Source organism: Chelonoidis abingdonii, chromosome 7, assembly GCF_003597395.2.
Source record: "Chelonoidis abingdonii isolate Lonesome George chromosome 7, CheloAbing_2.0, whole genome shotgun sequence".
Classification (NCBI taxonomy): domain Eukaryota; kingdom Metazoa; phylum Chordata; order Testudines; family Testudinidae; genus Chelonoidis; species Chelonoidis abingdonii.
This window is the reverse complement of record NC_133775.1, coordinates 55,607,055-55,632,150: the sequence shown is the minus strand read 5'-3', so window position 1 is coordinate 55,632,150 and position 25,096 is coordinate 55,607,055. Positions and strand designations below refer to the sequence as shown.

General features: G+C 41.8%; 1 protein-coding gene across 6 annotated transcripts in view; it reads left to right on the top strand.

Annotated features, from left to right (window-relative positions):
* The first annotated feature begins 1,611 nt into the window (after positions 1-1,611).
* Positions 1,612-25,096, top strand: part of SMG7 (SMG7 nonsense mediated mRNA decay factor) — a 103,313-nt gene continuing 79,828 nt past the window's right edge. The window contains exons 1-2 of one of the 6 annotated variants that reach the window (XM_032772952.2): positions 1,612-1,915; positions 16,326-16,381. Coding sequence is in view for 2 of the 6 variants with exons in the window: in XM_032772948.2 (XP_032628839.1) it covers positions 1,887-1,915 (29 nt within the window). In the remaining 4 variants the exon portion in view is untranslated. Of the gene's footprint in view, positions 1,934-7,292; positions 7,424-8,207; positions 8,310-16,325; positions 16,382-25,096 lie in introns of those variants that run through there. The other 5 variants (XM_032772949.2, XM_032772948.2, XM_032772953.2 and 2 more) reach the window with 5 other exon arrangements.

The window sequence follows — 25,096 nt, the reverse complement described above, 5'->3', positions numbered from 1 at the left end:
CACGCTTCTAATAATGGAGTGGTGGGTAGAAAAATGACGGCAGGAAGAACCAAGCAGACAGCTGGTTTAAGGAACTGGAATAGCTCTAGTCCTCGCTGATTCAATAAGAGGTCCTTTCTAGAACACTTAGGAAAGAAGGGACATGATTACTTCCCCTTACAGGAAGTATCTTGGAAGGAATCAGGGGCTGCAGCATGGCCTTAGGTGTTTGGGGTGGTCGTGTTTTTTTTTAACGTTACTGGCAGGTGGCAGGCAACCTTCCTTATTATTTGGAGTAAGTCTCGCTAAGATTGCATCAATGTATTTTTTTTAGCTCCCTCTTTTGATGAAATACTTTGAAATGAAGCAGTGAGCATCTCACTCCGAACTGTTTGAAATCGCTCTCATTTTAACTGTCACAGCTTGGGGCTATAGGAGCTTCCTGGAATCCTACATGATTAAATCTGTGACACAGCAAAATTGCCTCCTGACGTCAAGGAAAATGGATTGACTGTATTTTAACTTGCTCTCCCCCCGCATTGGGAAGGAACCTGCGAACTTTCCCTGATACAGGCACAGTGGTGAGCGCCGGGTAGCACAGCAGGGTATTTGCACGTTGCTATAACAACTGCACGACTCTGGGAACAGGCCAGCAATGCTTCTAGTTTGGTACCATCTCTGAGAGTGCCAGATGCTGCAGAGGCAGGTGCAGGCATAGCCCCCTCCCAGGTGCGCTGGGGCGTGCTGAGCTCTTCCAGGGGAGGGGAGAGCGGAGTTTGGTTTCATCTCCACTCCAGGTGCTGATCCGCACGAAGCAACGGGAGGATCTGTCTGATTTCTCCCAGACGACTGTCCCCAAGGCAGGGCCAGCTCTAGCAATTTCACTGCCCCAAGCACGGGCGGCACGCCCCCGGGGGCGCTCTGCTGGTCGCAGGTCCCGCGGCTTCGGTGGACCTCCCGAAGGCATGCCTGCGGATGGTCCACCAGAGCCGCACGGCCAGGAGACCTTCCGCAGGCAAGCCTGTGGGAGGCCCACCGGAGCCGCCTGCCGCCCTCCCGGCAACTAGCAGAGCGCCCCCCGCGGCATGCCGCCCCAAGCAGGCGCTTGGCACGCTGGGACCTGGAGCCGGCCCTGCCTCAGGGCCCTGACTCGTGAGGGCTCAGCCAGCCCGGCCCCCCAGCTGCTGAATCTGGCAGAGCACAGGGAGAAGCTGGCGGTGTGGGAAAGCGGTTAGCGAGAGAAGGGAGGGAGGAGATTTACGGGCCAGGGGGGCATTGGAGAGAAGTGAGGGAGGGGCCGCGGTGTAGGGCAGGCAGCCAAGTTGGAGCGAGCGGTGCCAGGAGGAGCATGGGGCGGGGCCAGTTTCGTTGGCTCGATTCCAATCCGGAAGAGCCGCACGCTAGGCGGTTGTTATGGTGATAGTACAGCAACCTCCCGTTGCTATAGCAGCGGCCCAGCCAACGGTTTGGCAGGTTGGCGGCGAGCGCGCGGGGAAGGCTTTGGCTGTAGCGCCGGCAGGAAGTGTGGCTAGAGAGGCGGGGCCGGGCCTGGGGCCGGAAGTGGGGGGGGAGGCGGACAGCATTGACTGTGAAGCCCAGAGGCTGCTGCTGCTGCCAGCCCCGGCGCGCGGAGGCGGCGGCAGCGGCTCCTTCACTAGCCTAGTCGCCTGAGGCAGGCAGCCGAGGGCTGCGCGGGGCCGGAGCGGGTCTCGCGAGAACAGCCCCTACTCTACGTCCACTCTAGGGTCGGAGACTCAGCGCGGGGACACCCGGCGGGCAGGAGGAGCCTGGGCCCAGCAAGGGAAGATGGCGGCGGCCGGAGGCGGCGGCGGCTCCTGGGCGGCGGAGCGGCCCCGGCTGTGAGACCCGGAGAGGGGGCGGCAGGGACGGGCAGCGAGCGGCGGAGGATGAGCCTGCTGTGTGCCCAGTATCTCCGGTGAGGGGCAGGGGTGAGGTGAGGGTCAGACCCGGCAGCTCGGCCCGGACGGGAGTGCAAGGGGGGGACGGACCCGGGGGCGAAAGGCGAGTGGGGGGGGGGCAGAGCCGGGGCTGGCTGTGCGCTTCTGCCAGGGCGAGCGGAGGGAAGGGGGGAAAGGTGTTGGGGGGTGAGGGCATGAGCAAGGGATGCCTAGCAGAAAGGGGGGTATGGGCAAGGCAAGCAGTGATGTAGGGGAAGGACATTGAGGGGGAAGGAGTGGCACAGTTGGGGAATCCATCGGGTAAAGGGGAGTTTATTGGGAGGAGGTAAGTGCAAAGGAAAGGAGGTTGAGCAGAAAACGAGGGAAGAGTGGAATAGATGGAGGAAGTGGGGGTAATCTCAGTAGAAGACTCTGAGATGTGGGGGAGTAAAGGATATACTGGTGCAGCAGAGAGGAGGAGAGACGTGTCTGGGAAAGGTGATAGAAAATAGTCATGAGGAGAAAAGGGAATGTGTTGAGAGGATGTGGACTAGATGGCTGGGCCGAGAGACTATTACTGGGAGAGCAAATTGGTGAAGTGGGGAAGATTGCATGGCAGAGTGACAGCTGTAGAGAGAAAGAGAGTTAAGTTATTCAGATGAGAAATCCAAAGTCCTTCATGGTGGTTGTTAAATATCACATAGGACTTTATGCAAGCCCAAGTATGTTAATAGTGGTATCAAGGCCAAATTCTAATTTGGGCTATTACATTCTTCCTGCCTATGTTCTGCAGTTTCAAATCAATACGGGGCTAAGCCCTTGTTATACTGTGCAGTGTTAAATGGGTGCTACATGTACAGCAAATCTGTATATATAGTCTGTAAAGTGCTTGGGATTTCTATGCTGTGAAAGGCAGTATAGCAGCGGTTCTCAAACTGTGGTCATTGGACCAGTAGTCTGCAGAGCTTTTTATGGTGGCTTGTAGAGTTAAAATGTTTTTGGAACCAAGCAATTTGGGGGGTTAGGAGAAGAGATAGTCAATGAGTTTTTCACAGAAATTCACAATACAGTCTTTTAGAGTGGAAAGTACTGGTACGTGAGCATTAAGTAAACTTAATTCTTTGCGTTTAGAAGTCCAGTCGTCTTGTAATTTAGAAGACCAGTGTAAGCAAAAAAGCCTAGATAATAAGTCTTGTGCCAGTAAATATACTAAAAGGAGGCATGTATCCCTTTTTGAAGAGTCAGGGACTGAAGCAAGAGCCTCTGCAAGAGTTGATGAAATGCAATTAATATAATTATTTACAGTTCTAAAAGGCCTTCTGTCCAGGGATCTTAAAACACTTCAGCTACCTCCCCCATAATGGCAGTCCCCAAATCCTTTTTCTCTATCTAGTCTTGCATTCCTGGCTGCCTCTCATTCCTCTGGGTTGTCTCCATGCTATCTCAGACTTGTTCTTTTCAAAACAAAACTTTTCTTTCCTCCATCTCCCTTCTGTTCATGGACAACATCACCATCCTTCATGTCTCCCAGGCCAGTAATCTGTGCTGTATTTGATTCTTTTCTCCTCCACCCACTGCTGACACATTTTCCTTGTTAATATCTCCCAAATGAATCTATCTTATTGATTCCAGTGGTTAAATTCCTATCAATGTACTAGTCATTTTTTTTCTTTTATAACTGAAATCTAGTCCTGACCAGTCTCCCTGCCTCTGAACTCTTTTGCTACCCTCCAGGTCTGTCAAAATTGTTGGAACTAAAGTTATCTTCCTTTCTCTCTGCTCTGACCCATTTCCCCCTTCTCCTACTGGATAAAAACCAAACTTCCTGCAATCTTTCCATTGGTGTTCTGCATCTTACCACATCAAGTTCAAGATCCTGATATCTGTAAGACCTTCTATAATTACCTACATCTATTCGCTTTGCTGCTCTCAAATCTTTTGTCTTACTGCTCTCTTTCTCTTTTTTTGCTTCATCTTTGTACAGTGCTTATCACAATGGGACGGAGTCATCTAGGTACTAATGCAATACAAACAATAAATAAAATACTTCTGAAAGTATTCTTGTCTTTGACTGGCAAAAACTTACCTTCTTGTCATCAGTAGTTCTCACATTCTGTCTCCAGAACTCTTCTTTGTCTTTTATGACCTATATAGATTGTAAAAGCAGCAAAGAGTCCTGTGGCACCTTATAGACTAACAGACGCATTGGAGCATGAGCTTTCGTGGATGAATACTCACTTGGTCAGATGCATCCGACGAAGTGGGTTCACCCACGAAAGCTCATGCTCCAATATGTCTGTTGGTCTGTAAGGTGCCACAGGACTCTTTGCTGCTTTTACAGATCCAGACTAACACGGCTACCCCTCTGATATAGATTGTAGGCTTTTTGGGACCCACGGTGTGCACTATCCATGGATGTAAAATGCTACATGTCATCTATGGAGCTATTTACATTTTTAAAACTTACATATGGAAGAAATTGGGGTACAGAGAGAGCATTTGGGATAACCGTTGCCCAAGTTCATACAGTACTAGAGCCGAGACTAGAACTCAGGTGTCTTAATGCCCATTCTGCCAGTTCTATGCCTTAGGAAGAAGACCATCCTTTCTCTTACTGTAGCATAAGAACTCACAATTGGAATCCACTGATGAAGGAATAATTGAATTTAAGGATGTTGTGCATAAGGATAGCTGAACAGGATGGCGATTTGTAAAGGGTGGGGAGTGCTTCTTTGTTGTATAAATAAGGCCTTGGTGGGCTTTTGTGAAAATTTTTTGCCTGGTTTTTAGGTTAGATATTCATGTATTATCTATCTTGGAAGGCTAATGATTGGAGAAATAGTGAAATGACTTTGCAGGAATCAAGGAATACTGAAAGATGAACTAATAAGGGAAGGGATTTTTAGCCAGAATGGTTTAAATCTCTTTCCCTCCGCCCCCCTTTAACACATCTAACTTCTGTGAGTGTAGAGCATTTAGGATGAATAACGTTTTTTAGTTAAAGAATCAGTGTCATTTCAATCAAAATGTAAGATCTGGCAAAATAAATATCTGAGACACCTATAGAAGTTTCTAGCAGAACCAGGGAAGATCTAACTTGACAAGCTTGATATTTCTACAAGTGAACCTAGCAGTGAGGGGAGGGGGAGGGAATCCCTGTCAGTCACCTTCATGTGTCATAAAGATGGAAAAAGGGCAAAACCCCAATTTTTAAAATATCCTTTGCAGGTCACTTGTTAAGCTGCATCACCAGATAATTACTTTTACGTAGCTGATTCTTGTGGGTTTCAGTTTCTATCATCACTGGATTCAGTCTTGCTGTATATGCTGTTTCTGTCCCATTTTAGTTTGTCATCTGGGAGGAATAAGACAGAAACATTAAAACATCAAGGATTTGCATAAAGTCTGGTGAGAGGGACAGGAAAGTAATAGATTGAAACCTTAATTACATTCAGACCTATGAGACTTCGCTCAAATATCATATTAATGGTTTTCCAAGACTCCCAGTTTGCATGATATCTCCGCCCAGATGAAAATGATGTGTCTAAGGTATGTCTTGTGGATCAAAACAATTTTGATTAGGCTCTCTCTCATTCTCTGTTTACTTGGGAATTCTCAAGTACTCTTACCACAAAGCTAGTTATTAATCTTACAGGAGCAGACTTGTTTATGTTTGACTATCTCTTGTGTCCTGCTAGCTCTTGCTAGAGGTGAGAGAGACACCTGAAAGGAAAACACCACTAGCAATGGAATTCCCAGTTAGAAGCCACAGAGAACAGTTCCCAGAGTACACTGTCTCTTCCTCCTACCTGAAAACTCTCTAGTGTATTCCTTTAAAAAAGATATTACTGTGGTGGGGGTAGGGGAAGAGGAAGGACAGGTAGTTTAAGTTTGGACAACCGTTACAAGGAACTTAAATTCATCTACTTAATGGAGACATTCTTCTCTGTAATGTGAAAATGTTAATGTTGCTGTTCTCTGATGTTACTCCTTTTTTTTTTAAAAAAAAAATTATAATAATCCCAAACCCAGCCTGCCAAAATTTAGTGGGGCTCCAGCTCTGTCTCACTGACCCAATATTAAGCCTGTGCAGTTTACAAACTGACAGGGTAACAAGCCTTGTGGATGGGGGTAGGGAAGCGATAGATATGGCATCTTGATTTTAAGTAAGGCTTTTGATACTGTCTCGCATGACCTGCTCATAAACAAACCAGGGAAATACAACTTATATGGGGCTAGTATAAGGTGAGTGCATAACTGATTGGAAAAATGTTCCCAGAGAGTAGTTATCAGTGGTTCACAGTCAAGCTGTAAAGCAATATCGAGTGGGTTCCTGCAGGAATCAGTTCTGGGTCCAGTTCTGTTCAGTATCTTCATCTGTGATTTAGATAATGGCATAGGGAGTACACATAAAGTTTGTGGGTGATACAAAGCTTGGGGGGGGGGGGGTTGCAAGTGCTTTGGAGGATAGGATTATAAATCAAAAGGATCTGGATAAACTGGAGAAATGGTCTGTAGAAAATAGGATGAAATTCAATAAAGACAAATGGAAAGTACTTCACTTAGGATGAAACAATTAATTGCACACATACAAAATGAGAAATGACTGCTTAGGAAGGAGATGCCCAGATCCCTTTCTGCAGTACATCTTGGACCACAAGCTAAATCTGAATCAACAGTGTAACACTGTTGCAAGAAAAGCAAACGTCGTCTTGGGATGTATCAGCAGGAGTGTTGTAAGCAAGACATGAGAAGTAATTCTTCCACTCTATTCCATGCTGATTAGGCCTCACCTGGAGTATTGTGTCCAGTTCTGGGCTCCACATTTCAGGAAAGATGTGGAAAATTAGAGAAAGTCCAGAAGAGCAACAAAAATGATTAAAGGTCTAGAAAACATGACCTATGAGGGAAGATAGAAAAGATTGGGTTTGTTTAGTCTGGAGAAGAGAAGACTGAGAGGACATAACATTTTTCAAGTATATTAAATTTTGTCACAAGGAAGAGGGAGATAAATTATTCTCGTTAACCTCTGAGGATAGGACAAGAAGCAGTGGGCAGTTTAGGTTGAACACTGGGAAAAACTTCCTAACTATCAGGGTAGTTAAGCACTGGTATAAATTGCCTAAGGAGGTTGTGGAATCACTGGGGATTTTAAGAGCAGGTTAGACAAACACCTGTCAGAGATAGTCTAGATATAATACTTAGTCCTGCCATGAGTGCAGGGAATTGGACTAGATGACCTTTCGAGGTCCAGTCCTATGATTCTGTAGGCTTTGATCCCTGAAGACTTAAGCATGTGCTTAACTTTACACCCTGTGAGTAGGCCCATTGACTTCATTGTGATTACTTGGCCCATGTAAAGCTGAGTATATGTGTCTTCATGAGAACAGGGTAATATTTTTTTTCCCCCAACAGCTAGGCCTGTGAACCTCCCCACCCAACCTCAGCCTCCAGTGTGGTTCTTGAGGTGTCGTGGAGGGTAAACTTTATTACTTGCTGGTGATATGCAAGAAGGAAAGAGCCTGACTTATCTTTCAGGACTCAAGGTGAGTTTGTAAGGCTGTTGTTAAATAATACTTTGAAAAACCCCCATAAAACTAAGCCCACAAATATTAATAAATGGAGCAAACTTGTTATGGGATCGGTGAGAGAATAAAGCTGAAATGTCAGGTCACTTTAAATCATACATAGTGGAATAGTACTTTAATAGAAATCTTAATATAAAATAGAACTTGTACTTCTTGTAAACAACTCATTTTTCTTTGGCAAAAGACAAGAATTGAACTGTTAGCTCATTCTTCAAGTTTTCTTTGAGGAAATACATTTTACATAGCTGACTCGACTTGCGTTAGTTTAGTTGTTAATTAAATTCTTAGCAATTTGAGGCTAGAACTAACACACGTATTTCACAAAGGTGTAATCTCTACATTTTAGCTAAATGTAGCTTTACTCTGGTAGAACTTAGCTATGTTCTACATAAAGATAGAAAGAAAGATGATTTAATTATAACTCTTGTGTACCATTGAGTAATTCTGGTACTCACAAGTCAACAGTAATGAGGGTTCATATGATTTGTGTAATCTCATGATGAAACTATAGTCTCCATGAAAAGTTTGACTACTATTTTTTTTGTTTATAATTCACATTGTCTCTCTGTCTGTGTGGACTCACCAATAACTCCATTACTTCCCTGCATCTGCTGTTAATTTCCTCTTGATTGCTCCCTGTCTATCATTCAGTGCCATATCACTAATATCTCACCTTCGCTGATGCGTAGTTACTGTGGTGGCAGTCCATGTCTTGTCAGACTTTATTTCCTATCTCTACTAGATCAGACTACAAGAGTTATTTCTTTGAGCCAGCATCTCTCCACCTGTTCCTGGTCCTGCAACCAGCTTGGTGTCCCCACAGCTAATATCTCAGTCTGAGAAGGTCAGTAATAGAAGGGAATGAGTTTTGTGTCACAGATGAGTTAGGAGTGCCTCATCTCTTCTGGTCTTTCTTGCTGAGCATATAGGTTGCCTAGCTTCCTGATGGCATGAAGGCCTTCTGGGAGCTCTTGGGAGATAGTACGAAGTCCTTAGATCTAGGATTTATTTTGGTCCAGAAGAAAGCCTGTAGGATCTGATATTCTGCAGGCAAGCAGTGTTACCACCCATATGAACAATGGTACCTACAGCGTGTGAGGGCCCTTTTGCTAACTCTAGGTTTAGTTCCTTTTGTAATTAGACAGTCAGTATCGAGTCTCTGAGGAGGCCTTTGAATATTTTTACCCTTGCCTAATCTTAGATGTGTGATCTCAATGGCCAGTAAGGTCTTGCCAGACTGGAGCTTCTAGATTCACACTGAAGAATAAACGCCAAGTGCCTCCATCTTTTTGGGGCATAAGTCTTATGCTCAGGCTATGTGGCAGGTGAGGAATGGTAATTATCACGTAGTCCAAATCCTGATGGAGAACCTCGCACAGATAAATTACAATAACTGCTAAGGAGAGGGGCTTGGCTTAGCCCACTGTGTCTGCAAGTTATCCTGTTGGAATTCAGCATTCACTGTCAGAGTGCTTCAGGGGCTCTCCATCTGCTGGAAAAATTTTAGACAATGTTTTGTCAGATCCCTTGTGAGTTGACAGTCAGCAGTATGACTAGTCCTACATCTTCTGCAAATGGAGTAAGATCCAGCTACATCTCTTTGCCAGCAGTGACTGCCAAATATCTCCTGATATACTTCAGAGGCAGGCAGAATCCAGCATCATCAACAGATATTCCCCTCTGGACAAGAGGCAAGGGTTTCCTTCAACTTTGATCCAGAAGATCAGAAATCGGATAAGGATGTAACCAAGATGCTGCTGTTAGTCTTGATTTGGGCATTACAATTTTGATATTCTGACCTTCTGAAACTATAGTTAAATCCACAGGTCCAGGTTCTCAGTCTACTAGGTATGTTGTCTCAGGGTTGGGATGAGATTGTCCAATGGGATCTCAAGTTGACAGCTTGGTTGATTGCTGGGAGCAGTAGATCAAATGCTCTGCTGAGATCGAAAAGTAGGAAACCATTAACAAGGCATACCTACTCAATTATCTGGAAGACTCTCCTTCAGGACAGCTCAAAAAGTAGACCAGGGTGGTTCTCCTTTTTTTCCGTGTATTCCCTCTAATGTATGAACCACATCTTGTGAACAAAATCTTGTTTTCACAAAGTTCCTGAGTTCCTTTCTTTGAACCTGGGTTAGACTATTTACTGTGTCCTGTCTCTGAAGACAGCATTCCTCGTATCTGTAACATCAGCCTGGAGAATTAGTGAGATACGAGTCCGATGGCTGGATCCTCCTTTTACTGTGTTTATTAAAAATAGGTCATGCATCTTCACCCCCAAATTACTGTCTAAACTTCCATCTTAATCAGGCCATTAGTCTTCCCATTTCCTCTCCCCTTCCCCAAACCCAAAGATGTCTGGCTCGACACTTAAGACTCTTTGGAAGCCTAAAGTTATCTATATAGGAACAAATCTATTCCGTAAGTTCTCCAGACTTCTTGTGGCGTGTGTAGATAAGACCAGGAGTAGGTCCATCTCAGTTTAATGGCTATTCAAATGGTTCAAACAATGTATATGTTGTTACATGATTATATTAAGTTTCTAGTGATCTGGAAGTTACTGGAGTAAGTTTCCATGGAATACCTTGGCACTGTATCCGTCACTGAGAAGGTTGCTACTTGGAACTCTCTTACACTGCACTACGCTCTCAGTTTGGGCTTTAGTTCTGATGCCCAGTTTGGAGGAAAAATCTTGTCATTAAAGCTATTCAGGAGTAATTTCTGGAAAGTCACTACTGCTTATCTTTTTTCCCCAGCAGTCAGTTAGCTCAGAAGTAGTTAATGGAAAGGTCTCCAAATACATTTAATTTCCCAGCCAAGCCAGGGTAAGCTATGCAGCAACTCCTAGAACCCCCAAAATTTGGCATTAGCTTCTGCAAAGGCTGTAGGCCACAATTAGTTCCAATAGGGTTATTTTTTGCCAGCAAGGCAAGTGTTAGGTCTGACTAGCCAACCTATCCATAATAAGCTTTGTACTTTGTACCATAATTAGCAGGTATTTTGATTTACAAGGCAATCCTTGTCTTACTGTTCTGAACATATATAAAAACTGCATACTGACCTGGTGTGTGTGAGTTGCCTTTTGTTTATTTTTTCCCAAGTATAAAATGTATAGCATGGAAGAGTGTGCTAAGGAGTGAGTAGCTAAAGCATAACCGCACAACATAAGGACATGCAGTAGTTTACCACTTCGATTACACATACCCTAAACATTTCAGTTTTAGAGATTTTTGTAGTCATCTACAATTTGAATGCCAAAAATGGCCTTAATCTTGGATTAAACCATATTTGCATCCACTTGTGAAAGATGTTATACAGGCAACTGCAAAGTTGAATGTGTCTCAAACGCATACAGAAAACTAAGTTTATTACTGTGCTTGCTGATGACAGGTCTGTACTTGAGCAAAGATTGGTATACATCAAATTTACTCAAGATTTATTTAACTCTGGTGTAGTAGATTTACAATCTGGGACAGTTTATGGCATCAGGAATAAAAAGGTTAAGAAATTGAGGTTTCATGCAACAGGAATCGCAAGAGACGTTCATCTGAATTTAGCTGGTGCAGTAGTGTATTCAGTCCAAGTTTTGGCACAACTCTTCAGTCTCATAAATTTGAATCTATTTGTGAAAGAAGTTTAAGTCCTAAAAGATGGTGACTTGAAGCACTTGCTGATGCCTTTTGAGGTAACTGCTAGCTATTTTGGCAGCATCCACCATGCATGCAGGATTGCTAGTCAGGGCACTAAAGACAAAGACCAAATGGGGGGATGACCGGTTTGGAACATATTGAGTTAGACTGAAATAACCAGAATTAGTGGTATACTTTGAGATCAAAACAGGTAAATTTGTGTATGCTTTGAAATTTCATGATTTCATTAATCATTACTGTTAACTGAAGTCGTTCTTTTATTAGAGACCTGCAAAGAACTATGATGGAACTTCTAGCAATGAGACATTTTGAAGCCTGTATGGAAATTTATCTGTAGGGATGACAAACTGGAAGGGAGTTGATGTTTTTGTCATCAAAGGCAAAATTACAGAAAATCAAATGTGTGTGTATATAATTGAAAATTCAGTTGAACATATGGATACCTTATTCAGATTACAGTAGTCATGATTCATATGGTTCCATGTTTTATTTTCACACAGTGCCTAAAGATTCGTATGTCCCTTCATGCTTCAACCACTCTTCCAGAGGGCATGCGTCCGTTCCGATGATGGGTTCTGTTAGATACAGTGGAGTCGCATCTTACGCAGGGGTTAGGTTCTAAACTCAACACATAGTCAAAATTACCCTTGAAAATCCCTTAAATCACCCATAAAGTACAGTATACTGTACATGGGTTTGTGTATACAACTCTGTACAGTAATGTGTAATGTATACAGTAATTTACAGTATATAATAGAGTACATATGCAAAATATAATTTTACAGTACTGTATTTTTAATTACAGAGGGTAATTACAGCAGGTCGTCAGGGCTTGATGTCGATCCAGGAGACAGAGGTAATGGAGAGCTTGGGTGACAGAGAGCAAGTCGTAGACAAAGTGGTTGGTTCTGGTTCAGCTCAAGAAGTTGATTGCATAGGCTCATCTGCTGCAGGTTGTTTTTCCTTGAAAAACATGGCGGTCGGCAACTGTCACTGTTGTGTCTTGAGCTGCTCAAACATTTCTTGATACGGTCTGAAATCGTCCGTAATACTACATGTGATTTTGAGGTTTCGTTCCATAGAGGCATTGTATTCAGAAATTAAATCATTCAAGAGTTTTGCTGCTTGGAACGCTTCAGCAAATTTATGAAGATTCCAACTTTCTGGCTCTTCCTGTTCATCTTCGTCTTCTGTAGACGATTTTCAGTTCCTCTAACTCATCGTTAGTCAATATTTCTCTATGGTTCTCAATTAATACTTCAATTTCTTCCTCAAGGATGTCGACGAAGCCATCATCACCAGCTTGCCTGGCCACCTGAACAATGCGTTTCACTTCTTTGTCAATGGTCGGGAAACCCTTAAAATCATTCACACATTCTTTCCATAGGTTTCACCAACATGCATTAACTGTTTCAGGCCTGATTGCATCCGTTGCCTATTTAAGTGATGCAATCTGAAATGTTGAAGGACTTCCAACACTCCAGCACATTAAGATTGGGATCAGCATCCATAATGCTACGTATCCATGAGAATGTAAGCCTTGTGTACATGGCCTTGAAACAGCAAATCACACCTTGGTCGAGAGGTTGGAGGATGGAGGTGGTATGGGGGGAGGGGAGGAGAAGGACGACTTCAACGTCGTTATGTGCAAACTGGAGTGCCGCAGGGTGACCAGGAGCATTGTCTACGATCAGCAACATTTTAAAGTCAAGTCCTTTCTCTTCAAGGTTCCTCTTGACCTCTGGAATGAAACACTTGTGGAACCAGTCCAGAAATAATGCTGCCATCACCCAAGCCTTTTTATTTGATTGCCAGAACACAGGCAGGAGACTTTTGTTCTTGCCTTTTAGGGCATGGGGATGTGTCTAGAGCAGGGATAGGCAACCTATGGCACGGGTGCCAAAGGCGGCACACAAGCTGATTTTCAGTGACACTCACACTGCTCAGGTCCTGCCCACCAGTCCGGGGGGTCTGCATTTTAATTTAATTTTAAATGAAGCTTCTTAATATTTTAAAAACCTTATTTACTTTTCATACAACAATAGTTTAGTTATATATTATAGACTTATAGAAAGAGACCTTCTAAAACGTTAAAATGTATTACTGGCACGTGAAACCTTAAATTAGAGTGAATAAATGAAGACTCAGCACACGACTTCTGAAAGGTTGCCGACCCCTGGTCTAGAGCAAGCCCGGCTTTATTAAATGCCCAGCCACATTGCCACAAACAACACAGTTACACGGTCTTTACCTGCTTTGAAGCCAGAGGCTTGTCTTTCTGATTTCAAAATGTAAGTGCATTTGGACATTTTTTCCCAGAAGATCCCAGTCTCATCAATATTAAAAACTTGTTCTGGAAGACAGTCCTTTTCTTCTATGATTTTCTTTAATTGTTTGGTGTAGGCTTTTACTGCCTCTTCATTGACAGATGCATCTTCACCAGTAGGCTGCACTACTGTTGTTTTTGAGGTTGAAGTGGTTCCTAAAACTGTTAAGCCAACCTTGGCTGGCTTTGAATTCCTTCTCATCAGAAGGCTGTCCCTCTTCAGCAGGAGGTTTTAACAACACGCAGAGGCTAAGAGCCTTTTCTCACAATGTGTTGCCCTCAATAAGCACACATTTACGATTCATGTCTTTCAGCCATACGTTTAATGCCTTTTCAGTCTTCACTAAAGTCTTATCACGCACGTGGCTCGTCACCTTAGCAGTTATTGGAGCACTTAATGCCATGGCTTGTCAAATTTCTCTCTCTCGAATCTTAGTGGCACGAATGCGAGATTCGTGGTGGCCATATTTATGCACCACGTTGGAGACTGACATACTGTCTCTGAATAAGTCCAACACAGCCAGTTTTTCTCCAGCATTGGAACAGATCGCTGTTTCTTTGGTTGAGCACCAGATGAAGTAGTTGGCTTGTGTTTAGGGGCCATGTTATATGAAAAATACGTATCTTTAAACACTAGAATCACACTCAGTGTGGCAAGATGCTCAGACTGTGAGAAGCACGTGGGAACTGAGACCGACTGAGGGAACAGCAGATTCACGTCTCCTATCTCACGCTCACTCTGGGGCATATGGTCATTGGGTGGAATCACCCGCACTATTTACAGATATCTTGTTGTTCTTTCTTTACTCAGTGTGTATAGTTGAATTCGCGTAAGTTAAATGCACATATGATGTGACTCACCTGTAATGATCCAAAGCAGGGCGGACCAATGCTTATTTATTTTCATCATCTGAGTCAGATGCCACCAGCAGAAGGTTGATTTTCTTCTTTAGTAGTTCAGTTCTGTAGTTTCCACATCAGAGTGTTGCTCTTTTTAAGACTTCTGAAAGCATGCTCCACACCTCTTCCCTCTCAGATTTTGGAAAGCACTTCAGATTCTTAAATCTTGGGTTGAGTGCCCCAACTCAGAAGGGGATTGCAAGAGTATTGTAGGGGGGTTGTGAGAGTGGCAGTTGTTGGCCAGGTGCCCAGCCCTGAAGGCTGCGCCGCCACAAAAAGCAGCACAGAAGTAAGGGTGTCAAGGGGGGGAGGAGTGTCACAGCCAGAAATATTTTTAAAGGGGATCGCAGTGGAAAAAAAAGTTTGAGAACCCCTGTGATGTTGAGTTGAAAATACTTTCTGGTCGTCTTTCGAACACACTATTCTAAAAGTACTCTTAGCTTTTAATAATGTCCTAAATTTGCATGTAGTCTATTACACAGGCTTCTGTGTATTTGGTGTCCTTTCACTGCCTGTGTGGAGAAAAGAGGAGCATGTCTTTCTTGTTTAATATTCTGGCTAAAGGAGAATTTGCTGTATTAGCATTTTGTGGTTGTCTTGCTTCTCTTTTTACTCAGAGATGATTTGGCATATAGGTTTGAATTGCTTTTACCTGAAGATGTTAAGCTTCTGTCTGGATTAATTTTCAGTATTTAAGTAGATAAGCTAATTGTTTATTATATTTATATCAAGGTGTTTTCAGTTGTGACTTGACAGCTCCACTGGTGCTGCTCTGATGAGGCAAGGTGACAAGAAACCCACTCTGGGCATGACGTAAAGTAACATTTTTCATATAACATTTTCAAGTGTTTACATACTCGGAAATAACTTTTTCCTGCACTTTTGAAGTAGCATTCATAGCTTTTGCTGCATTAGATCACAGATGGTCAAACCCAATATATAGGAGAAATGTGGACACTGATGAATGTGGCTTGATTTTTTTGTTTATGTTGACCATCACAAGCAACGTTTTTGTCAGTTGAGTAGCATCAAGACTGCTGCTTTGAAAGTTTGATCTTAAATAATAAAACTAAATTATACCATTTAATTACTTGGTTTCAGTTTGTCTACATGGGGAACTATACTAGTATACTGAGCAATGTAATTTTTGTGGGCACTTTTAATTTGGAATAAGTGTCCGCATGGGGAGTTGTACTGGAATAATTATGCTGGTGTAAGGGAAGATTTTCTGGCAGAACCATAGTACTATAATTATAGTGCTATAACTCCTTGTGTGTACACTTATTCTGTAGTAAGAGCACACATGCAGTTATACTGCTATAATTATACTAGTATAGTTCTGCCAGTAAATTTCTGTGTTGACAACCCCTTAGTTTCACAAGAGGTGCAAGTTTGCAGCAAGTCTCTTACTATTGGAAGTTATTACTATTGTTGTATGATTAACTGTGTGGGAGTAGAGAGAGATATTGTGGACATTTTTCCAATCACATGTGGCAGATTTCCAGCATGTTGTTGTTTGGAGCTTTCTTTGGAGTACCGGGCTGCTTACCATGAGATTCTCTGGTAGTAGATGATGTGTAGACTTAAAGTATTCTGCAGCTTAGAAGCTTGTCTCCTGGAAACTCCTAATTGCTTGAATGGACTGCATTAATAGCAGCAATATTATCAGGAAACTGTGTTTTAAGAATGCTTTGTTTTTACAGTACCTTTCACTTGAACTCGATTGTTCTATAGACAGTTAATATGAGTATGTATTATAGCCATTTTATAGGTTGGTGTACTGAGGCACGGAAGTGAAGGAACTTTTTCCCCAGGTTTAGTAGTAAATGTTATACCTGAGACTAAAACCTCAGTTCCTGTTCTCTAATCACTAGACGTTCACAGTCTTAAGTAAGAGTTTTAAATGCTGTATTAATATTTACTTGCTGTAGCTGATCTTGTTTGAAGCCTGTTTTATTCACTATCCCGTGTTTCCCTGCAGGCTGTATCTTTATGGCTGGTCTGACATTGCTCCAGATGGTCGGTGGAGAGGGTAGGGTAATGCTATGACTTTCCTTGGCTACTGTCCTGCATGGATTGTGATAGGAATCAACCTTATTTTAGCCTTATTATGAAATTTTTGTTAGATTTAATCTGTACTGCGGCTTGCTGGTTAGACTATTACTGTAATGATCTCTCTTCAGTGAACATTCAAACTTTTCTAATCTTGGGAAGGCATTTTGAGATCCATATAACCCAAAATGTGCTCCATATGAGACAGAGGTGTGATTTCTTTTGCAACAAAGGTAAACAACAGTAGCAGTGTAATCGAGATTGGTATTTTGAGATCACATTATTGTTTTTTCACAACTTCTACCAATTTCAGCAACATGGATGCAAACCAAGGAGCTGGGAAAAGAAGAATATGTCCAGCTTGGATTGCATCTACTTGTACATCCTGTATTTTAGGATGGTCATTTAATAACTTCATCAGACTTGAACTGCCCAAGACTGAGGAATTTGGATCTTTCAATCATTTTATAGTTGCTTCAGGAACAATCCCCTTCTATACATTGCCATTTTTTAATATCGGTCCACCCTGAACAATATTTCCTCTGTAGCTAATGGGTCAATGCTATTGTACATAGCATTCTTACCCTATGCTGCATGGATCCTGCTGTATTAAAGGCACATATGTATATTGTGGAAATTTTAATTTCCAAGAGGAGTAATGTAGAGAAAAGGAACCTGAAATAGGTCAGTTTCTGTGACAGGCATTGTACTGAACACATTGTTTTAGAAGAGCATGGATTAGCATGAATATGTTGGTGGTAGCTCTCTGCAAAAAGAGAGGAATAGAGGTGGTTGTCTAAGTGCCCCAAGAAACTCAATGCAATTAAGAAGCAGCAAAGTTTAAATTTTGTTTTAAAAAACTGTCTTTACACTTACTACACAACCTGTGGATCTCAATAGTGCAGTTATATTATAGAATTGTAATAGCACTGTAATAACTCTCCTTTCCTATCCATCTTTTTAATTGCTTTCTGTTTCTTTTGCTTCAGAGTGTAAAATGGGCACCATCTGGGGTTAGGAATGAATTTTTACCCCACCTGTGGCATTTTGTAAAACACAAATTGGCCATTTATGGATCACTGCTATGTTCTGGTATGGCTGTCCCTAATGTCCTGGGTGACGGAAACAAAGTTGTCCTTGTGGTTGACCTCCCTGTCATCTGCGCCTACACCTCCTTTTTAAGAAGTTTGATTGAAAGTTGTTGCTTCTGATCTGAAATTGGGATGACCTAGCATTTCAGCAGGTAGGGTGGAAGGTTCAGGGATCATAATTTGAATGTAGCCAAGTTAAATGTATTAAAATGTTGCTCAGAAGTAACCTTTCTACTTCGAGTGATTGTCCCTATGAACTCCACTCTGTGTGCCAACTGCCTGTTCGCACAAGATCAGGTTCTTTTGGCCAGCATTGTCCATTGGAGCTGTGCCTGTGCCCTAGATGTCCTTGTGCTGCTACCCAAGGGTATAAAGAACAGGGTGGGCTCATGGCAGAGAGACAGAACCATGTTGGTGTCCAGTTACTCTGTGCAATGTGCGATCTCTTGTTAAGCTTGTTAGTAGCGGGAAGTTATATAGTATACTTAGTATAGTTTTGTATCATGTCTGTTAACAAATATAAAAATAACTTTTTAATAGTAGATTGGAGGTGGGATATGCCCAGTTCAGTCACTGTGGTGGATATCGATTCTCCACGATTAAAACCTGCCTCTTGTGTGGTGGCTATCTCACTTAGGGATGGGTGCTGTAGGTGACTCTTTTGCCTTGATTAGGGGCATATCTGGCAGATGCTTGAGCTGTGTCTTCTACAGGAGGACATAGAAGGCAAGGGAGGCCCAGCTCAAGCTCTTTCTTCTGGAATGCTTGATGAGAGCCTGAAAAAAAAAAAAAATAAATCTAACCAGGCCTGAGTAGTCCTCTTTGGCTAGTGCTCCTGTGAGCTGCAGCTTTACTCGTAGGTCCCAAGCTCATTCTTCATCTGAAAGATTGAATCCTTTGACTATTGAATTTGACAGAGTAGCCACGACCTCTTTCAGTTAGTTGTCAGAAAAGGATAAGAAGCACCATTCGAAGAGAATGTAGGCATGGATTATCTTTTCTGTATATTAAAGTGAGGTAAATCCCCACAATGCTGCTGTAGTGATGCTCAGCTGAAAGGCAGTTCACAGCCCGTATTGGTTCATCTCTGCACCAGTTGGTCTCTGGATACCCACGGTGCCATCTAAAACTGCATCTGCACTCCCTCTGTTCTGGTCCTGAAGACTCAGATGTTGGCTTTCTCTGTACCAACTGATCTTGTGGTGACTGCATTACCAATATCATCCTTGCTCTCATCTGCAGCTAGAGGTACTTCTGCCTCTGTACCACTCTCTGATATTACCACAGTACCTATAAGATCTCCTGCTCGAGTTGTGCAAAAGCTCACCCTAAGACACCAGATATACTTCCTCCAAGGGAGGAGCTAGCCTACCTTTTTTCTTTCTCCGCCTCTGAATGTAGTAGGGAAGTATCCCAACCCTCTCATCTCATTCCCACTTTTATGAGCCTGACTGGCCTGATAGGGAATTCAAAGATTGTCCATACAGAAACAGACTTCAGGAATCTTGTGGGAAACATTCATTCTGATAGTCACTGCCATGGCTCCCAGCCCCTTATCCTTACAGCATTGAATCTTGACCTTAGAGGCTCCTTGGGGGCACATACCCAGCTTGAATATCCCTTTTTTACAGTCCTCCCTCAGCCTCTGCAAGATGTAGATTTATTCAAGAAGGTCAGTTCTAGTGCCTCACAGCCATCAGAAGAGATTGTCTTAGAGGGTCTTCAGCTGTATAAGAACATGTTATGAGTTAGGTTAGCTCTACCTAGCTGTATGAGAGCTCAGGCATTCTCTGTTGCCTATATGAAGAATGTTCCTGTTTCAAGTATCGGGGGTAGCTGTGTTAGTCTGTATTCACAAAAACAACAAGGAGTCTGGTGGCACCTTAAAGACTAACAGATTTATTTGGGCATAAGCTTTCATGGGTAAAAGAAACCCCACTTTTTCAGATGCATTACAGTCCATGCATCTGAAGAAGTGGGTTTTTTACCCATGAAAGCTTATGCCCAAATAAATCTGTTAGTCTTTAAGGTGCCACCAGACTCCTTGTTGTCCCTATTTCAGAAATTTGTAGAGCTGCTGCATTGAGCTTGGTCCACTCACTTACAAGACACTATTATGTAATAGAGGCTCCTAGTTCGTAAGCCTGTTTTTGGTAAGGCAGTCCTGCCTTTATTGTTTAAATAGGACTCCTAGTACCCACCTCCAAGCATACAGAGACAAGAGCTTGTTCATCACCAAGAGTGGAATCCAAGTGATTCTGTCTTAAAGTGATTTTGCACATGAAGACAGAACAGTAACTGGTTCTTCAAGATGTGTTGTCCATGTGATTTCCACAGGCTGCCATCCTTCCCCTCTACTCTACGGAGTTCTAATACTTGAGCATTTTGTATTAGCAAAGGAACTGAGGAATGGTCGGGCCTGCTCTGCCATTTGTGCGCTTAGATTTTGGGAATTCAAGAACATGTAGGGTACAGGTGCAGCCCCAATGGATATGGCCAAAAGCATCCAGTTTCGTGTGCATAGGGCACATGTGTTGTCTACACTGATTCCACTCTTGGTGCAGGTCTCTAACAACCACAGTTACTGCAAGGTAAGTAATAGTTCTTTTGCAGGTGACAGTCTGGGTAATTAACCCAAGAAAACTGACAGTTATTTATAGGAGGAAGGTATGGAAAACGTGTGGCAGGCATATTAGGATTTTGAGATTAATTTGAGCATTTGCACTCTGATAGATGACTGCTTGCATGGCTTCAGGTTTCCAAGAAGATTACCGAATGCTTCCAAAGGGATTCCTTAACTCTTTTATGGACTTGAAAGAACTTCATGGGAAGCTTTCATTTATGAGAGGTTTCATCTTTGCTATTGCCTTGCAGTATTTTTGTTTATAGATGTAAACAGCTATTCAATGAAATTGAAAGGCAAAACATTTAAAACTGATAAAAGAAACTATTTTTATGCAATACCTAAGTAACCTGTGAAACTCATTGTCGCACCATATTACTAAGGCCAGGAGCTTAATAGGATTCAGAAGAGGATTTAGACAATTTTATATGGATAATTTTTAGAAGGACTTAAACTCCACGTGCTACAGGGCATATCCAGAAGACTGACTGACAAGGGTTAAGAAGAAATGTCTTGTATGGACACATTATTCCATTCCTTCTGAAGCTTCTAGTACTAGGCGCTGTCATACAGGACTTAGAGGAACCATTGATTTGATCCAGTATGGCAGCTCTTATGTAGTCAGCAGCCCCATGGTGCTTCATGTAATGTGGGGGCCACTGGGACCAGGTGTCCCGAGAAAGGCACCTTTGAAGCTAGGAGGAAAATATTAACAGGCTGGTTGGTAGTGATGCAGATTATTTTCTGTTTACACTTTGCAGAGTTACTGTGAGTTCCTCTCAGATTTATTGTTGATGAGACTGGGGGCTGGTTACGTGTTTAAAATGGAGATGATTTTGTGTTAAATGACTTGTGAAATATATTTTAATTCTTTAAATAGTTGTTAGATGAGAACGTAACATATGAAAACACCAGAGTTCTAAGGAACTTGTTCTCTGTTTTTGCTTTTGACATGACTTTATTTTGTTAGCGGGGTAGGGTGGGAAAGAATAGTACAGCTCACACTAATTTATAACTTCAAGGTTAGCTCTCTGTTACCTCTCCACAAGAAAGACTCTGGCTTTCTGCCCACATGTATACCAAACAAACTGCCATACGTTTCTTTATCAACCACTTCCTAAGAGACCAGGTAAAATTTAAAAAGAATGTGCGAATATTTCACCTGGTAAATCAGATCTAATTCAGATTAGATTATGAAAGATGTGAATTTAGAAAAATGAATTGTTGAATGTTAACTACGCGACAGGATCTTTGATAGAAAGGTATTGAAAGCTATTTTACAAGTGTATGTAGGAAAAATTAATGTAAAAATTTTCATGAGGATTGGATTGCTCTCTCATCCTGCCACTGCTAAAGTATGACATTTTTTCTCAGTGTGACTTAAGATTTCAGTCCTGAAATCAAAATATTTCCCTTTTTTGAGAGTCATGATACTAACTTCATGAAAATGCATCCTCTTGTTACAGTCACTAGGTTAGACTGAGATTGTTTTAAATTTTACCTATATCAAATAGGATCTCTAACTACATTTTAAGCTTACAATTTATTTGTTGTACTTTTCAACTGTCTAAACAGATCCTCTTGCCTTATTCTAAACCATCAATTTGTCTTACAGAACAAGTCTAGGCAACAACTTCATGGGCACGCTAATGTGTGTATCTGAAATTCATACTGGAAGAGCACAATTTTTTTTATTACACACTAATATAGAATTCAAAACAAGTGACAAAATCCAACTATAACAAGTTCTACTTTGGGAATTGCTAACGCACATACCCAGACTTGAATGGGGAACTGTGCATACAACATAGATCAAGAACTTCCAGATATAGTTGTTGAACCATACTTCTCTAAACTTGTACATAGTAGAAATAGGAGATAATATGAAATATTCCTGCATCATGACTGGTTCTTGTGTATTTGCTATAAATTAGAATATATAATTTGGGTTCTGAAGAGACATGTAAACAGACTTAGTTTGTACTGGAAATGAATGGTTTTTCTCCCATAGAACATGATGAGATGTCTGGATACAATAATTTGATCCCTGATGTTCAAATAAACTTGTTTATAAAACATCTCCTGATAAAAACTCTTGTACAAAATAACATCCAGAATTAAATAAAATAATAAAAGATGCCAACAACAAATCGAGGGAATCTAATACAGGAAATGAAGTCAGTTTAGTGAAGTAAATGTGTGACCAGCAGTGGTCATATGTTGTTTGTTTTTAGGAACACTTTCACTGCAGATTTAACACAACGCAAAGAAGGTACCAATGTGAGATTTCTAAAGACAGCTACGGCACTCGACCAAAGGTTTAAGAATCAGAAGTACCTTCCAAAATCTGAGAGGGATGGGGTATGAAGCATGCTTTCAGAAGTCTTAAAAGAGCAACATTCCGACGTGGAAACTACAGAACCCGAACCACCAAAAAAGAAAATCAGCCTTCTGCTGGAGGCATCTGACTCAAATGATGAAAATGAACATGCATTGGTCTGCACTGCTTTGGATTGTTATTGAGCCGAGCCCATCATCAGCCTGGACGCATGTCCTCTGGAATGGTGAGCAAAGCATGAAGGGACATGAATCTTTAGCGCATCTGCCATGTAAATATCTTGCAATGCCGGCTACAACAGTGCCATGTGAATGCCTGTTCTCACTTTCAGGTGACGTAAATAGGAAGAGGGAAGGATTATCTCCTGTAAATGTAAACAAACTTGTTTCTCTTAGTGATTGGCTTAACAAGAAGTAGGACTGAGTGGACTTGTAGTCTCTAAAGTTTTACATTGTTTTGTTTTTGAGTGCAGTTTTTTTGTACATAATTCTACATTTGTAAGTTCAACTTTAGTGATAAAGAGATTGCACCACAGTACTTGTATTAGGTGAACTGAAAAATTATTTTTTATTTTTCAATACAGATATTTATAATAAAAAATAAAGTGAGCACTGTACACTTTGTATTCTCTGTTTGTAATTCAAATCGATTATATTTGAAAATGTGGAAAACATCCAAAAATATTTGTTAAATAATAGAATACTATTTACATAGCGCAATTAATCACGATTTTAATCTCTTGACAGCCCTAATTATAACTTTAGTAAAGAGAGAGAAGATTCTAGTTTCTTATATATTTTCTTTAGGCACTTAAATAGCAAACAGTTACCTCCGTACCAAGATGAATAATTTGTTAGAATATGTATATATCTTATCACTCACTCTTGTGTCATAGAAATTCTCATAAATGTATACATCTTTGCACTCATAGTTCTTCCTCTATATTTTGACTTTTAAAAAAAGTAACTTTGGAATAGAGGTCATGTTTATGTTGGGAGTTCTAAGGGAGATAAAGCTTCTATTATAGCTGGCATTTACCTGTTTCAATTAGACCTGCTCTGAGTAGGCTTAGATGACATGGTGGTAAACCTCAGGAGCTGCAAGAGGCTTTTTAGCAACGTTGGAAAAGCTAGTATGGGCAACTGGGGAATAACAGTGGGGATTTTTTTTTCCTCCAAAAAATCCCTAGTGTGGATAAGGTATTAGAAGGATTTCAGGGTTGTATAGACTAAAGGCTTGTCTACATAGTGGGGTTTTGCAGATTACCTTTGCGTGTGCTATTGTAGAATAACTATTCCAAACTAGTTGCATCCATGCAGTTCTTTCTTGCCTACTACCCTCTGAATCAATGCATACGCAAGGCACTGACTTGTTTCAAAATAAGCGTTTTGTGTTCTGGGCAGGTATCCCATGGTGCTTTATGTTGTTGCTGGGTTCTGTGCATTATGGGGATTTTGTCACAGCACATTGTGGGATACCCACTGGAGATCTGGGATATAGAGGTCATAGCAACGTTGCTGAGATTCCTTTGAACACATCCCATGATTCATCTATCTTGTGAGTTAGGAGCATTTTCTAATGCTGTCAGCGAGCGTGAAAGGAATACAGCTGCATCCCACAGTCCAAGCGTTCATTAATACATAGATGCTGCTGTGCATGTATTTGGAGTCATGCGTCCAGGTGGCTTCTGCAGCCAGCTGCCACACTGGTGAGTCGTTTTCAGCAGAGCAGGCAGAGGAGGATGAAATCAAACAGTTAATTATGTATAAAGTTTTCCTGGAACATCTTCATTCCATTGAGTGCCCTTTCTGGGGTTGAGAAACCAACTCTGGTAGTAAAGGAACATGATGCTAACCAGAAGTTGAGGCAGAATTTTGGGATGACAAAGAGCACTTTCCTAAAGATCTGCACAGAACATAGCGGCATCATACTAATGTGAGTTCTCTGTGGAGAAGAATGTGGGCATCACCATCTGGAAGCTTGTCCCCTGTAATTAGCTAGCTACCAATCAACAGCAATTTGGTGTTGGTAGATCAGCTGTTAGGGGTTGTTGTCATGGAGGCATGTTTTAAGAAGATGCTGATGGCATATGTTATTCATCTTGGCAACACGCAGCAGGTTATTGATGGATTTGCACAGCTAGGATTCCTGATGTGTATTGGTGGGCCATTAATGCAATCCACGTGCCTATTCTTTGTTTCCCTCTCTCCTTGGCCAGGCCTCAGAGTTCATAAACAGAAAGGGGTACTTCTCCATGGTGCTTCAGGGCCTGGTTGATCACTCTGGCAGGTTCACCAATGTGGGATGATCCGGAAAGGTCCATGGTATTAGGCTCTTTTGAAACTCATGCCTGTTTTGTTTATTGAAAAATGATGATTTTGGTCCCAGGACCACTATGAACATTATGGGTGGTCTGATTCCTCTTGTCATTCTTCTAGACCCAGTTTACCTTCTGTTTCACTGGCTTATGCTGCCTTTTACTAGACACTTGGACAGGAGAAAGGACCTGTTTGACTATCCCTGAATAGTTGCGGAATGACAGTGGAAATGTGGTATTTTATGAAACTTTATTGAACATTTGTCAAAATAACCTTTTATTGAATGTCTGGCAGTGCAAACAATAAAAACCAGCTATTGAACCAAAAGTA